The sequence below is a fragment of the Daktulosphaira vitifoliae genome, unplaced genomic scaffold, assembly GCF_025091365.1.
Source record: "Daktulosphaira vitifoliae isolate Bord-2020 unplaced genomic scaffold, ASM2509136v1 Scaffold_5, whole genome shotgun sequence".
Lineage (NCBI taxonomy): Eukaryota > Metazoa > Arthropoda > Insecta > Hemiptera > Phylloxeridae > Daktulosphaira > Daktulosphaira vitifoliae.
In genome coordinates this window covers 20,469,312-20,485,529 of record NW_026099576.1, presented here as the reverse complement: position 1 = coordinate 20,485,529, position 16,218 = coordinate 20,469,312, and the positions used below count along the sequence as shown (strand labels likewise).

General features: G+C 30.0%; 1 protein-coding gene across 1 annotated transcript in view; it reads right to left on the bottom strand.

The window, feature by feature from the left end:
* Positions 1-16,218, bottom strand: part of LOC126907594 (cytoplasmic polyadenylation element-binding protein 2) — a 60,446-nt gene that overhangs the window by 8,667 nt on the left and 35,561 nt on the right. Inside the window, exon 4 of the mRNA XM_050688983.1 lies at positions 9,711-9,755. Within this exon, the coding sequence (XP_050544940.1) occupies positions 9,711-9,755 (45 nt within the window). The remainder of the gene's footprint in view (positions 1-9,710; positions 9,756-16,218) is intronic.

Here is a 16,218-nt window from a genome sequence, read left to right as displayed (position 1 = left end):
AGTCCTTGCCGGATGCTTCATTATATTCACCAACAATATGCACATTCATATCTCAATGCACAACATAATAAAGTATCAGACCACCACTAAACTTTTAACGTATACAAATCATTAGAGGGCATGCCAAATTAAGAAAGGGATTTCCAAGTCGCCTCCATTGGACCGTTAAGCGCATAAATCAAGAGCCGTTAATCTTGCCGTTGGGAAACGCCCTTTAATTTGTTTTAGTGGATTGATGTGAGGGTAGTGACGTTTCTAACAAGACTTGAGATAAATCTCAAGACGCTACGCCGAAAAATTGAGTGTATTTGCACAAAATGTCGAATGTACGTTGACGTGATACATGCCCGCAGCTGGGATTTGATATCGTTAAAAAAATAAATAATACCGCAAAACACCTGCTTAATGCGAAAACATCCTCTGCAATTAAATATTAACACACGCTATTTACACGAGTGAACACATGAAATTTTCGCCGGCCAAGAGTTGACGCGATTAACACGCGTCATTATTTGTAAATAATAATAAAAAAAAATAATAACAGTAAATTAATTTTGTTTGGGTGAGAAATAAAATGCGAGTTTTTTAAAAAATGATTACCTTTAAAACAAGTTGAACTCGTGTTTTGTTATTACTATATAATAAACGGCATTTACATAATAATTCTAACATTTCTCATAAGCTCGTCTCGATTTCATTTATTATCCATCTCCGTACTGAATCATTTCATAACAGTGTTTAAAAATAAAAATATACATTTATACACACACACACACACACACACACACACACACGGACTATTGTCTTGATTCTTGCAAAGTAAAAAAGCAGAAGTACGTTTTCCTCAAACATAATTTCATTCGACATTGGTAATACAGAAAGAGAGGCAAAATAATACGTTTATAATATTATATATACATACATATATGTATATTATAATCCTGTAACGAAGATGAAGTCGCTTAAATACGTTTAGCTTTGGAACTGAAAAAATTTAGAGCCATATGAATACAATGTAAGTACTATAAAAAAATATGATTCAGTATTTCATTTTTCCCGTTAACATTATTTTTATTCATATAATTATATAAATAGAATACAACCATTTCAAGCGAACAATAATAACATTGAAAACGAAAATCGATTAAAAATATTAAAACATAAAAATATTTGGCAAATAATGAGGTTATAACTCGTTAAAGAATATTAAATTATTTTTGGTGGATAATTAAATTAACTTGAATATGATTTATTCGAATAAATAATGAGTACCTAGGTAATGCTTTTTTTAGTGCTTCATAGACAAAAATGTTCAATTAACATTTTTGACTTGCAAAAATTATTCACAATGTATTTATTCGAGATATTATCGTTTTAGAGACAATGAATGTATAACTGAAATCATTAGAAAAAAGTAAAAGTTCATTTTCTTTTACTATAAAGGGATTTAAAAACAAGTTAGAACCTAAACGTATAAATCTTTTGTACCCTCCAGGAATAAACTTTCTATAAATACGATTTTTATTGTAGAAGCTGCTGAAACAATTTAAGTTTTAGGTATCATTAATATTGATATTTATTTGAAAAAATATGTAAGGCTAAATTTGGTATCACAAAATACATAAATAAAAAAATGATCAAACTTTTAGAAGTTTTTTTCGGGATATGATTTTTTTGTCGGTTATTTTACATAAGACTCTTTCATTTTATTTTCAAATTTATTGAAACATAATGATACAAAACTTAAACGATGGGTCGCCAACTAAACCATGAGATACCCTTTAATATTATTTTCCATTAATCTTCATCATTCTTGTCAAACGATTCGTGAGATATAAATAATTGAAATCTAAATGTACACACTTAACATCCAGCGTTTAGTTTTTACACACCAAGTCTTACAGTTTTTTAGAACAATATTTTTTTAAATTAAAATTTTCATGAACTTTTGCATTTATGTTCTCAATACCTCTATTCGCGAACAAGTTTACCGTAATTACCAATCTACGCAAATAATTATCCAGGCAAAGTGTTTGAACGCAACGCCCCAAAACTAATGGTGAATAGGCGGATGAAAAAACCAAAATTACTAACCCGAACTAAAAACAAAAATTCGGTAGGTTTAAACAAGAACACATTTTGTTAGGACACTTTGTTCAAATACACAGCGAGAAAAACAATTTTCAGATTTGATGAAAATATCCAATTTATTTAGCGGTTATGAGAAAGCATCAGAATCTGCGGTACCTACACAGAAGGTTATGGGAAAATACTCACAGTCGCCACATTCAGATCATTTATCAAATCGTAAACAATTCCGTAGGTTCCAGTAAAAACCTTTTGTCTTACTCAGCCAGACGAGACCACGTAAACAGAGAAGCGAATGTGATGGCGCGACTAGATCTAAAAGCCATTAGTCAACGGATACGTCACTTTCCTCATCATCACGAGGCTTTTCTCTCCGTCGTCTGCAGACGGCAGAAACCTTTCAAAAAGCGGCATTTTCGTCGAAACAAACGATACGATTATAAAATTGTTTGGGATAATAGATCGCGCATACTTGTAATAACCGTCCAAGTACTTTTCATTTTCTAAAAAGAGAGGATTACAGTGGACAAAAACAGATTATAGCGAGTATCGAGAAAATGATTTTAAATATTTTTCCCGAGCATTTACTTAAGGAAAATAGAAAAACATTTTCACGGTGTCGTCACGAAGAAGAAGAAACGAAATAAAAACAACTTATTCCGAAATGAAAAAAAAACCTTACCCTCAATCGAGTTACAACTTCTTTGTACGCAGTGTGGTTCCGGCTTTTGACGGTTATAATTAAATTCTAGTAGTGGCTGTCCCGTGGGGGTTGCCGCCAGACGTTTACTACGATGGTCTCTTAAAGTACCTTTGCAATTTTTAACGCCTATAACATGCGAAACATTTGTTGAGCTTTAGACATCCAAAATCTACGTACCGTGAAACCACTGCCGATCTTTATAATATTTAAAATTTTTTCCCACCAACTTACACCGAAAGTTTTCGACAAATTAAGTTTAAATTTCATTGCATCGATAATCGTACCCATTTTTGTGCAAACAAAGTTTTCTTAAAAAATTATATGTATCTATTAACAAAGTATTTAATTGCGTAAACAATTCAAGATTTTTATTTTATCGCTGTTCTTCGTCCTTCCGCTACCAATTAAGATAGTAGTAAAAAACTAAAAAAAAGTATCAAGTTCTTACCAAATCTTTCTATCTCATTAAAATAATAACTAGACGAAGAACTAGGAACACGTGCCCCCTCAGACACTAGTACTCTAAAACATTCCGTTTTGGGGTGCTTTTTATGAAACTTAACATCAATAGCTAATTGTTTTAAGATTTTTTTATATAAAATAGTAACTCAATAATTCATAGTGCTTTATTACAACATGAAGACAAATTTACACAGGTGATATCTGATAACGTCTGTTTCATTATTTTCTCAAATACCATTGGTAATTTAATATAAAAATCATCATAGATAATTCTCAAACGGTACAATTAAAAGAAAATATGTCGTTCTAGAAGCAATGACTATTAAGGTACCTCAATTGCAAACGATAGTGATAACCGGCTGTTAAAAACGAAGATTTTTTTTACCTGTAAAACAACTGAATAATATTTCTCATCCTTCCTTCGATTTTATCTAAATCATGAAACTCACTAACAGAACGTTGTATTTATGTGATTTCAAGAAATTTTCATTATAAAAAAAGAGAATAAATGTATTTAATAAAGTAATATTTATAAAAGATATTGAATATGTAGACATTTATTTTTTATTTCAGTACACGGCGGCTTTATGATAATGAAACAAAAGTATTTATTTTCAACAAAAATAATTTTTTTAAAACAAAATGCTGAAGGATTTATTTACTTTTTTTTTACAAAATACTCGCATGGTTTTGTATTATAATTGAACAAAACAAAGGAAAAAATTAAATGGAATAAAATATTGACATTTTAAATTAATTAAAATTTTAAATAAAAGTTTGACTCGAATAAATTGAATAATTCTGAAAAACTGTATTTGTAATTAATCAAGGCTTCTCAGCTCTCCATTAAAAAAAAACTCGTTTGTTGCAACGGATTTTTATTCGCTAAAGTCACAGAATTCTGATAAACGTAATTCTACGGAAGCAACTCATTAATAATATCCAATTAAAATAATTAAGTTAATTAATTATGAAAAGAGCAAAACGATAAAATAAAAATAATCCATAATGATTAACAATTAATTATTTAATATTAAATTTGAATGCACATATTTTACGTTTAAATTCATTAAATTTTATCGAGTATAATAAAATACCAAGGCTTTAAATGAAATGAAATTCTTTAGCTGTAACAGCTAGTAATTTTTTTTGAGATCGACGAACAAAAAATTCAGACGTAATCAGAAAAAACAACGAATTAGATTCTTGACTTACAATTTATCATTTCCTTTCATCATTCTATGCACAAAAGACAAATATGTGTCAGCACTTGACATTTGCCATGTAATCCAAAAATATTTTTTCCATTTACGGTACAGCAACAAGAAGTCATATGGAATCGCTCGAAACATTAATGTTGTTTATAAAAATAAATTGGTAAATAAAAAATAAAATATATTGCTTATTCGCGAATCTGTTTAAGGACTTATCGAAAAATAAAAATTAATTATAACATTTAATACTGTTTTGCACAACGAGATGGATTTTTAAACTATACTGTATTTTTCATCCGAAAATTCGTACTTGTTTTTAGTATTAGTTGTTATTGCAAACAAAAGTTAACAGTAATTGGCAGTTCTCTTTAAAGGCAAACAAAACAATAAGATGCAATATTTTGGTCAATAAGTAATGTAACGAAATTTTCGACAATCACTTGAAAACATTGAAAACGAGCTCCTTAAACCAACAAACAAGCAACGGGGCGAACGAAGTATTAAATGTACACACAGTCAATTAAGACTTTTGTGTATATTTGTAAATATTTATAAAACGATGTGCGTCATACTACGACGAGATAATTGAACGTTCAGTTTGTTTAGGTAGTAGACATTTTAATTTTGCGTTTAACACAGTGATGATCATAAAATGAGGCTCACGTATCTGGTTGTCCTGTACAAACCGGCGCAAACATATATAAACCAACTGCTTTAAATGATCCGCTTGAATACAAACTATCGCAAAATTACATTACATACGAATAAAGGAAGGGTGTGGCACGTTTGAAACGAATACACAAATTAAAAAAAAAAATAACATACAATAAATTAAACTATATCAATATTGTGTGCATTACAGCGTCTCAACGTACGGCAGGTAAAACCATAGGAAACACTGTTGATTGAATCTGTAGAGAAACTACCCAATACATGTCGATGACAATTTTTTTACTCAGCAGAGAATATTTCGGATTTCCACTCGAAGTTTGATTTTGTTAGAAAAACGACTATTTTCGAACGTACAGGTCGTGCATTTCGCAGACACAGTTTTTTGTCTACGATAAACAATACAGCGAATAAACCGCATAAATTATCAAACGAATGTAAACGAGCAACAATAAACAAATAATTGTGCACTTGTGTTGCGAGCCATATATTTGCTGTCACTAAAATCGGTGACCATCGGTGCCCAGTATTGTTGTATTAGGATAAAATATGAATATAATTACACAGTGAATTTTAACTACGCAATAGGCGACACATAACGTAACAGTATCAAGTATAATAACACAACGTTACAACATTCGCGCTATCGGATATCAGGAACGTTAGCTTTTATTGAACAGTCTCGAAGCGTTTTCGGGAAAAACTTTTATTAAAGAATTACACAGGGAAATAGAATATAACGCGTAGTGGTGAGATGAATTTTTTTATGTATTCGTGTGTTTTGTTTTTTACTCGGCGTTTGGCATTGGGAAGTAAGTAATACCGATGTGCCGGTAAAGGAAACGCCCAAAACCTTGCCAAAGGTACTTTCCGAGACGACAGAAGCTCGAAGAATTTCACGTTTACACTATAGTTCAGTTCTCTTCAGAAATAAAAATTGAATTACAGTATCACATTATCTCACGTTTTATCTTGGAAATTGAATACACAGTACGGAGGGAAATCACACATAGAATGGAAAATAAACGAGTACCAGTAAAACAATGAGACAGTATAAAAATTCATGGCTCTAACTGCGGCAAAATAAAACAGTTTATGAGTAGTTAAACTTGTAATTGACCGCTTTATATACGTGTTATAATTTGATAGCATCAAACGGTTGTGATTTATGCTCTCCGTGTTATTGCACAGAGAGGAGTTTCTTTTTTGCAATCTGTCCAAGCTTACTCTCTGCGAGTGGATTATCCAACGCTATTAACACATATCATCACACCAGAGTAACGTACGTCTTAGAGTGGCATCGTTTATCGGGGCTCGAGGGTTAAAAAAATAAAATCGGACCGAAGCGCATCCTCAGCCTAAGCGCCGCATAACTGCAAATCATTGAGACTTTATCACCACATAGCTCTAGGGCTGTTCAAATACATGAATTTATTACAGCCTTTGAGCTGTTGTTGTTGTTACTCTGCGGGACGGGAATTTAATACGGTCTAATATCAACAACAGCGTTCGCATAATAACGCGGTTCGCTTTAAAATACAATTCAAATTGAGTTTATTTATTCGGTAAGACGTATATTCCTTAGGTACGTAGTTTGAAATTCGAATTTCATTTGAATGGTAATTTTTTATGCGGTTAATATATTTTAGGAAAGGTTCAAGAACGAGACGACATAACTATTATCATTTTTTATTTAACATTACTCTTTTTGGAAATGTTTCGAGACGACATTAAACGAGTCTTAACACAATTTTTCTATGTTCTACATATTTCAACCTTGGCAGAAAAACGGCCTCGGGGCATCGTTTCGCTCTAACGATTTTGGTTAATAAAAAGCTGAAAAAATTCAGTTTCAATGCGTTCGGAATATTTATGGACGATGATGTTTATGGCCAACTAAATAAAAAGTACAGCAATATCAATTGGCGATTTAAACGTTTACGGTTTAGTTAACGACTATGGCAACGGCTTAGTAATATCGTTTTTTATGTATACTATTTTTTCAAAAATAGTATCCATTAAACGAAATGCGCTTATGAAAAACTTGGGTGTTTGCAACGAAATCACCCCAATGAGTTCACGGAGAAACACGACGAGCCGCTCAGGTTTGTAACGGCTGTATTTGTCACATTTGTTTCCCAACACATTTCTCAGAGCACCTTAATTAAAATTATACACGGTGGATAACGCAACGTTTATGTTGACGACCAAGAGGTCACAGCCCTCTTTCTAAAACAATCGACACTTTTTCCATTTTTGTGTTTAGATAACCTCATATTAAAACACGACAGTGTAACCTAGACACGGGACCGACGGTAGAAATATTCTAATATTATTCAATAGTCTGGGGACGAGAGCCACATGCAATTGGTTTTTTTATCGCCCGTATAATGTATACACAATGTAACTGTTTATACCTAATAATGGCAAATGAATGTGCACGTCAAAAGTACAAAGTATAAATATTTATAGTGTCAAACTCGGTCTTGTTTCCTCGTGTTAATAGAATGAAAAAATTACAAAATCCAATGAACAAACCAGCCTTACATAATACTGAAAATTTATTATGAATGTCATATCCCTTAGGAAAACGACTGGTTAACCACAAGTCACACAAAGTCATTAGTTACAATAAAAAATCGCTGAATCGTACAGACCAGCCGAGTGTATATCACACTATTTATCGACATTTTCAGGAATACCGTAACTAAGATTAAACACAACACATCTAACAAACAGTAAATAACGCGTTACAGAATAAAAAGTAATTTGATAGTTATAAAACGTTCATGAATTGTATGAAGTAATCGAACGGCTAAAAACGGCCGAGTGTTTTCCACTGCACACGTTCTAATTGGACTAAAATAATAAAAAAAAAACCCTACATAATCAATTAATTCCTGATGGCCGATTTACCACTTTGACCGTAACCAGCAAATAATAAAACGACAATCGAGTTATTCTATGGAGTAAAGGAACCGACTGGAGTTTATTTCAGTCTGCTAAGCATATTTTTGTTAAAAGGAACACGGGATTGCATATTATTAAAAAAAAGGATGCTCTTGGTTCGTTAAAGAACCAGGCACATCGTTCAAATCCAGTGGGTCAAGGAAGGATAAACCGTCGAGTGGGAAAATGAATAATGCATAGCGGTAAAATTTTCTGATTTATACGTTGTTTATACATTTTCCTTTCGAGGAAAGCGCGTTTTGTCAGCGACGGTGTGCTAGAGAAATTCGCATAAAAAACTGCAATATAATGTAATACGGGAACAGTGAATGTAAAACACATAGACATATATGACATCGACATTCAAAACTGAACGAATCGTACGTGTAATGTAATACCCCTCGTCTAAAAAAGTAGTTAAATTAAATAATACATATGCTACTCTATTTCATATAATTACCGTTGTTAGTAACCATAATTAAAAATACAAAGAGAAAATAAATAAGAACAGTAATTTAAACGACAGTTTTGTTAAAAATTTTCAGAACACAAAAGCTGAAAATGCAAATAATTACACTAGCTCTTGGGCGTCACTGATTAAGTAGATTATACACATTTTAGAACTTTCAAATTATACTTCTAATGAAAATGTGAAATCGCTACAATGTATACAAATGTTATTTATGTAACAAAAAATAGCAATTATTCAAGATTAGTTTTAATATAAAAAACTTATTGTGAACTTTCGAAGAAATAATTAGGTAGAAATATGTTAAAAATATTAACGGATTACGTTGTAGTAACATATGCCCGCAAAAACCTCAATAATAACGTTTTATGTATCAAAAAGAAAATAGTCAAAAATTATTCTATCAAAATACGACTTGTCGATAGAAGAATAGGTTCTCGGAACTCGTGAAAAAAACACATTAATAATATTACTTTGGTAGGTAATAATATTTAAGTATTGACTAAAGTTGTTTTTTTTAAGTAAGTTAGTTTCGAGCAACTCAAATAGAAAATAGGCGAACTATAAGTATATAGATGACAGAATATCACCAACTTAAAATAAAAAATATTTTATAGTATTTGTAGAAATATAATTAAAAATTACCACGTAGAAACATTTGCTCAAACCATAATTTTTATAGATTCACTATTTACACAAATACAATACAATAGCCTTCAAAATGATGTAAAAAATTATGAATAATACAAGTATTAATTGTCGGATGAAAATATAAAAGAAGAAAACGATTTATTATTACTTTGAGTTATCTGCCTAAACCCTAATCGATTTTCTAATGGTATTATTATTTTCATTAGATTGTTAATTACCTATTAAATATCTATCTGCGTTGTATATTTTTGATTAGTTATTTCTATGTCAATCTCAGAATTAATTTATTAATCGAATTGTTTAATTGATAATGGGTTTATGTGACATACCTAATATTGTTCATAATACGATTCATAATTATAAAATTGATAGGCTCGATAAACATAATTCTAATGTATTATACACATTGACACATTATGTAAATGTATAATAACATTATTTACTAAAACACTACATATTTGCCATATGTTAAATATATATTTTTATATGTTGATAAATTACTTACCATGTAAATGGGCTAAAGAATGCAAAGTGTTCGAGTTGATAAAACCTGAAAAATAAATGATAAAGGTCATAAGCATATGTAAAATTAAGAAATAAAACTTATTTTTATGACATAATATTCTTTTGTTTAGCTATAATTCGTAAAAATACATCATAAGTTAGTTAAACGAAGTTATTACCAAATATGTAATACAAAATAAATTACACAATCGTTTGTGTTAATATATTATGCAAACGTCTTCTTCATGATACTTAATTATAACAAGAAAATCAAAGAAAGCTTCCTACCGTAAAATGAATTGAATTCATTTAAATCATTAATTTGTATTAATCAGTTGAAAGTAAACAGTTTATCTATATCTATTCACTTAACTGTCAACTGTAGTAATGTTGTTTGCACCAATCAATGAAAAACACGATTTACAATCAGATAAAAAGATCAATGACCAATGAAAAATAATTAGTAATATAGAAATTGAAAAATTAAAATACTACTTAAACCATTAGTGAAAAATTCTGTTATACACAATTATTAATTTCATTTTACAAAAAAAAAAACTATTCAACAATATGAAGTGGGTGACAAATAAAATACTTTGCTTAATAGACTATTCTGTTTCAGAATAGTCGAAAACAATTTTTTCGTAAATTAAAATAAAAAAAAAATTAATTAATTGTCATTGGAGGAAAAAATTTAATTCCAAGACGCCAAAATCTTAAATGCGTCGCTATATTACTGGGGTTAAAAATAAAAATGATTTAGCTTGATACTGAATCATCATGAAATTACAAAGGAGTGAGACAGGCAAATCATACTTATTTCATAGAGAAAGTACCATTTCTGTATAACATTGTATAAGATGACAATATGTTTTTACTTGATTAGATATACAGTGTTGTGTGTTAACACTAGTCGCCACTCGATTTCTCTTAAAATAATAATTGCGTTAAGAACATTAATTTTGAAATTCTTTAGTGCCATATAAGTGTTGATTTATCAGTTAATAATTACTTTTTAAATTCAACCCTTAAAACATATATGGGTGTCAACTTTATTTCCTCAAATGAAAACATTTATTTAACTAGCTTATAAAATAAAATTATTGGTCGATAACAACTTTTTGGATCAATACTACGAAAGTTATTAACATTTTTATAGCAAGGCGGGAGGAGAGGTGCGACCGAAAAATATCTACTTATAAATATTGTCAACCACCTGCTCTTCACCGTCACACTACATTTTGAAATGACATAAATAGCTTCCGAAATAGTGGCTCAATAGTTGTTATTAATTTTTTTTAATTTATACAACATTTTTCTTAATTAGATTATTATTTATTTTATAAGATAGTTAAATCTGTATGTTGCCATTAAAAAAAATAAAGTTGACATCCTTATAAGGAATGAATTTAAAAAGTAACTAATAACTGATAAATAAGAAATATGTGAAACTAAAAATACAAAAAAATATTTTTTAAACATAATTATTATTTTAAGAGATATCGAGTGGGGCTAGTGTTACAGGAATCATCTTGTATATATACTGGTGGCCAAAATTATTAGATCACCAAAGAAATTCGAATTAAAATTTCTGTCGATAATTTTTTGCAGGTGAATTATTTTTTCTTTGAATCTACAGCAATCATGTTTGTTAATATTATAATAATATTTAATAAACCAACAAGATATCAAATCTTATTTGAAAAAAATCTTAAAGTTATTGTGTGATCTAATAATTTTGGCCGGCAGTATAGATATGACATGTAAAATTCAAAAAAGGTAATCTGAAAAAAGACATCGATCAACAGTTCAACATTGCGTTAATAATATGGCGATATTATATTATTTTATTACTAGAAAAGAAGTACTTGATATCGCAGTTCAACCAGCATAATACATCATAATTCATAACACGTTTGGGTCGATTTTAAGTTGGTATTCATGTATTTAGAACAAAGGAAATAACATAAATTTTGCACAAATTTTTTGTCAGGTTTATTGTTATGTTGAATATTAGTAACTATTGGTTATGCATAATTTATTCTATGAACATTATCATTTCAAGTTTATAGCAAAGATACAACGTCAAATAAACTCGAGTGGCATTTCATCTCTCCGATCGCTTTATGTTGTACAGAATTGTTAAAAGCGTTTTCAACGGATCGTTTGCAATGCCTTGACAGCATAATAATATTATGCTACTAAGATGTAAGACCTATGCAACCTCTTTTTTTTGTGTCTAAATAATACACGAGACATTTCATCACGACTTATTATTCAAGAGGGATGACGAGTTACGTTTGAAGGGTTATTTAAAAGACTTGCTTGAACACGATTTGACTCAGAATATTGCCTCATAGTTTTGTCGAAAATGGCTTGTAGAATGTGTAAAATCACTTCTAGGATTACTGAAAATTATATACGCCACACAGTGTCAGGAACGTTAGAATTTAACATTTTGGTTGGATTCACTTGCACGTGGAAGAAAATTACTAAATAAAACTCTATTGATCGCCAAGTTCTTGGTAAATAAGTTGTAATTATCACAAATAATTGTTGATTTTCCACATTGTACTTATCTGGGTGAAGGTGATTAATACAGCAGTTCAACGACGATTGGCTCGGCGGAGCGTTGCATTATAACAAGTTATTTATAATAATTGCACGATATAATGGTCTGACAAAACAATTTGTACAGAGATTAATACAATTATTTAACAGACTTATTGTAGTAGAGCTAACATTGAACATCTAAATGATATGTCAAAATGTTATGAAAAGTTTTAAGAATAAAATATTACCAACGTCAAATGAAAATAAAGATTTACCTAATTATAATTTAAACGTATTAGGTGGTATTTAAACGTGTGAAATACTAAATATTTTAGATATAAAAAAAGTAATATTCTTGAAAGTTTTGGGAGTTTAAAAGTATTTTTCATTGATATTAACTACATTATTCTTGTAGCTAGTTAATTTATTCAAATTTCACTGTAGATAAAACAGTTAAACAAATTCAATGAGAACTCAAGTTTCAGACGTTATAAACTTCGGTTTACTTCTGGAAGTAAAACTAGTAAGTTCCATCATTAGTTTTATAAAAGTTTTCCTAATCCTTAAAAGCGAGCATGTTCATGATTTTTTCATTTTTTTTTGTTGACGTCAAAGTAAGATATCATTTAGAATGAAATTGTTATTCAATTGTATTTATGAGAGAGGAAGAATTTCTCACGAAAAGAATTTTTAAACACGACTTGGAAACATCTTCTAAATGGATTTAAGGAAAACCCGAATAAACATCTTAAAGTGAAAAAATGTGTAACAAAAATATATTATTTTACTGTAGATGTGTTATTTGAACAATCTTTTCACTTGATCTGCGTAGTGTAGATAAAACTAGATAAAAAAATAATTAAATGCACATATATGGTTAGAAAGACTTTTGAACAGCTTAGTGTACGTCTGTTATTTTATGAACCAAAAGGTTAAGTAGAATGCCGTTCGTTTTATTTGAAACGATATTCATTTTGGAAACGTGACTAGATGGTAAATTATCGGACATTTATTAACACGGTGTTAGTGTATTTTGAAAATATTGAAAAGCTACAAATGTTTAATACCTTGAGAATCTTAAATTTAAGGACGTAAAATTTCGGTATTTTAAAACCTAAGAGCATGTAAACAATAAACACTAAATTTGAGGCTACAAATAAAAGACCTCGGAACGTCAACACCGTGACAATTATGGATAATGATAACTAATTATTGGTACTGTGCGATAATATATTCATGTTTCACTGGTATTAATTTGAAACGCGTTACAGGCCAAAGTGTACTACGAAATTATTAAAATAAATAAAAGTACACATAACGTACATATTGGGCGATGTATTCAAGGTCAATAATTCAATAGAATTTAGGGATTTTCAGTGTGCATGTACAAGAAAAACGTTACATCACAACTAAAAGTTCTAAATATAACCAATATTTTTGAATCGTCTGCAGCAAGCGGTAGACAACCACGTTTAAAAAATAAATCCTACAATGTTTGTGCCAAAATAGAAATTTGCGTGGGAACTCGTTTTATATTTACAAAAAGTTAGTTAATACAAATGATTAATTTAGGAAATCTAAATTTAACACAGGAAATTCTAATGGTCATCCTATATTTAATAAAAGTACCAACTATCAATTTATATTTGGATAATAATATAACATGCGTGAATAATCTTACATCACATGCCCTTGGCGGTTACGGGCAAGACTATTTTGATTTTTAGCGGTACAATACATAAATATGAAATCATAGTAAAAATAATAATCATTCAATATCATCATAACAGTAAGTATCGAATATGAAAAAGTAGCGTCTGTGTGTGTATATTTAGAGAGAACTACATCAGTTTATTCGTATCGATCATAAAATAACAACAGAATATATAAATCATCAACGTTCGGTACGTTCTGTGTGAAAAAAATGTGACACGATAAGCAAAGTCAAATGATTTGCATTTCCAAGTTTGTTCAGTGTTTCTGTACTGGAAATTATTTGTGATTTTTTTTCTAGTACTATACAAAAAAAAAATATATTGATATTGATATAAGTTTGTGTTTCCAGGCATAAAAAGGAAATAGTTTAGTAGTCAATAGTTAAGAGGGGACAAAACTATGTAGCAATTAAACACGATTTAAATTTTATTTAACATTGTCTCACTTATAATAAATTAATTTTATTTTTAAAGAAGAGTCCATATTTATGAGAATATAATTAATTGTATTACGTAACACGTCGTTTAGCCGCGAGTGTTAAGTGGTCATTAATATTATTAAAATTAAGCCAAACTGAATAACTGATATGACGAAAATATTAGGTGAATGAAATTTTTATGATGACTCTTACATAAATTTCGATGTGAAAACAAAATTTGCAAAATATTTCGCACATAGAAATTAAAATTGAATATTTTACTTTAGCGTCTTTCTTACTGATAGAAAATGTAAAAATTAAAAAAAAAATGTAACATTTAAGTATTTTTAATTACTTGTAAAAATTAGACGTTTTTTAGGTAAGAAACAACTTTTACTGACTAGGTCATACTTATGAATTATTATTGACAATGTTGTAATAATATATATTTTTTTGAATACCCAAAAATACTTATCTAAACGCACACTAAAAATGTACTAAATTCTTTTGCCATTCAAACCGAGTTTTCTAGAATAAACACAAATACATGTTTATAAATAATAAATTGGACTTATTTTGGCGATATCTGAAGGAAATATCACTAAATTGGCTGTCAAAAGAGAACCTCGACGAAGAATTGGCCTATTAAAGACCAATTCCGGTACAATACTATTGATTTCTTCGATATAATATACACGTCGCACGCACACCGTAAAATTTAGTAAAACATATTTTTATAAGGTTCGACGGATTGCGTGCGGTTTTTCACAAAAGATAATGTACAATAATATTGTACACTATCCAACTGTGGCTATGAGATTTGTGAAATAAGCGTCATGAGAAAAAATAATAGAAAACGTCTAGTGATAACACTCGAGTGAAGATTATCAAACTAACCCACAAACTAACTGATAACTAACCGAAAAATAACGTAATATTATCCACATTTTTATTTTTGGGATAACTACTATTATTCCACCGTTTCCCGCCGTATGAGAGATAATGACACTACACACTGTACCACATAATTAATATTTATCGATGTAGATAACACAACATAAATATTTTCTCTTCGGACGGGCTTTTAACCTCTTCTTCGTGAATTCGGGCTAGGTCCCGCGTTATTGATAAAAAATGAAACGCGTTTTACGCTATATTAACTCACAAACTACGAGGGATTTTTAAATTTAATATTTAACTGTTACACTACACAGTACTAATGGCTATCATATCGTCGCGAGAGGTTTCTTTGAGTGTACAGGAAGTAGCTAAGCTTTTTTTTTAAATCACTTATCTACCGTTCCCCTTATTAGAGTAACGATTATCTCACGTAAAAACTGTTACGGTTAATGATCTAAAAAATACGAAATATATTTTTACAACCAGTAGGATAAAAACTTTCGGGTGCGGCGCGCGGTAATTAATGGTTCCGAAAACATACAATTACACTGGTAGTGGGTAGATTAAGTAAAAAAAACCTATTATTCCGTACAATATGGTCAGTAAATAAAAACACTGTTACAGTTTTGCATGGGGTTAATGCGGGTGAGATGTAGTTTGTTTTTTGAAAATAATATTCTTCGGACAATTTCACGCGCTGAGCGGGACGGAAAGGTCAATGTAACGAACGAACGTGAGGTTTGCACAGTTGTCAAAAATATTCCCCTCTCTGACTGAAAGCTATCGCAACCCGAGAACGACAGCCGCACGCGATAATTTTGTGGACGCTGCACAATTCATGTGAACATCCTCTTTCGATTTATTACTTTCAATTACATATTATTGCGTTATCACAGCGATTGTACTAACATCCAGCGGAATC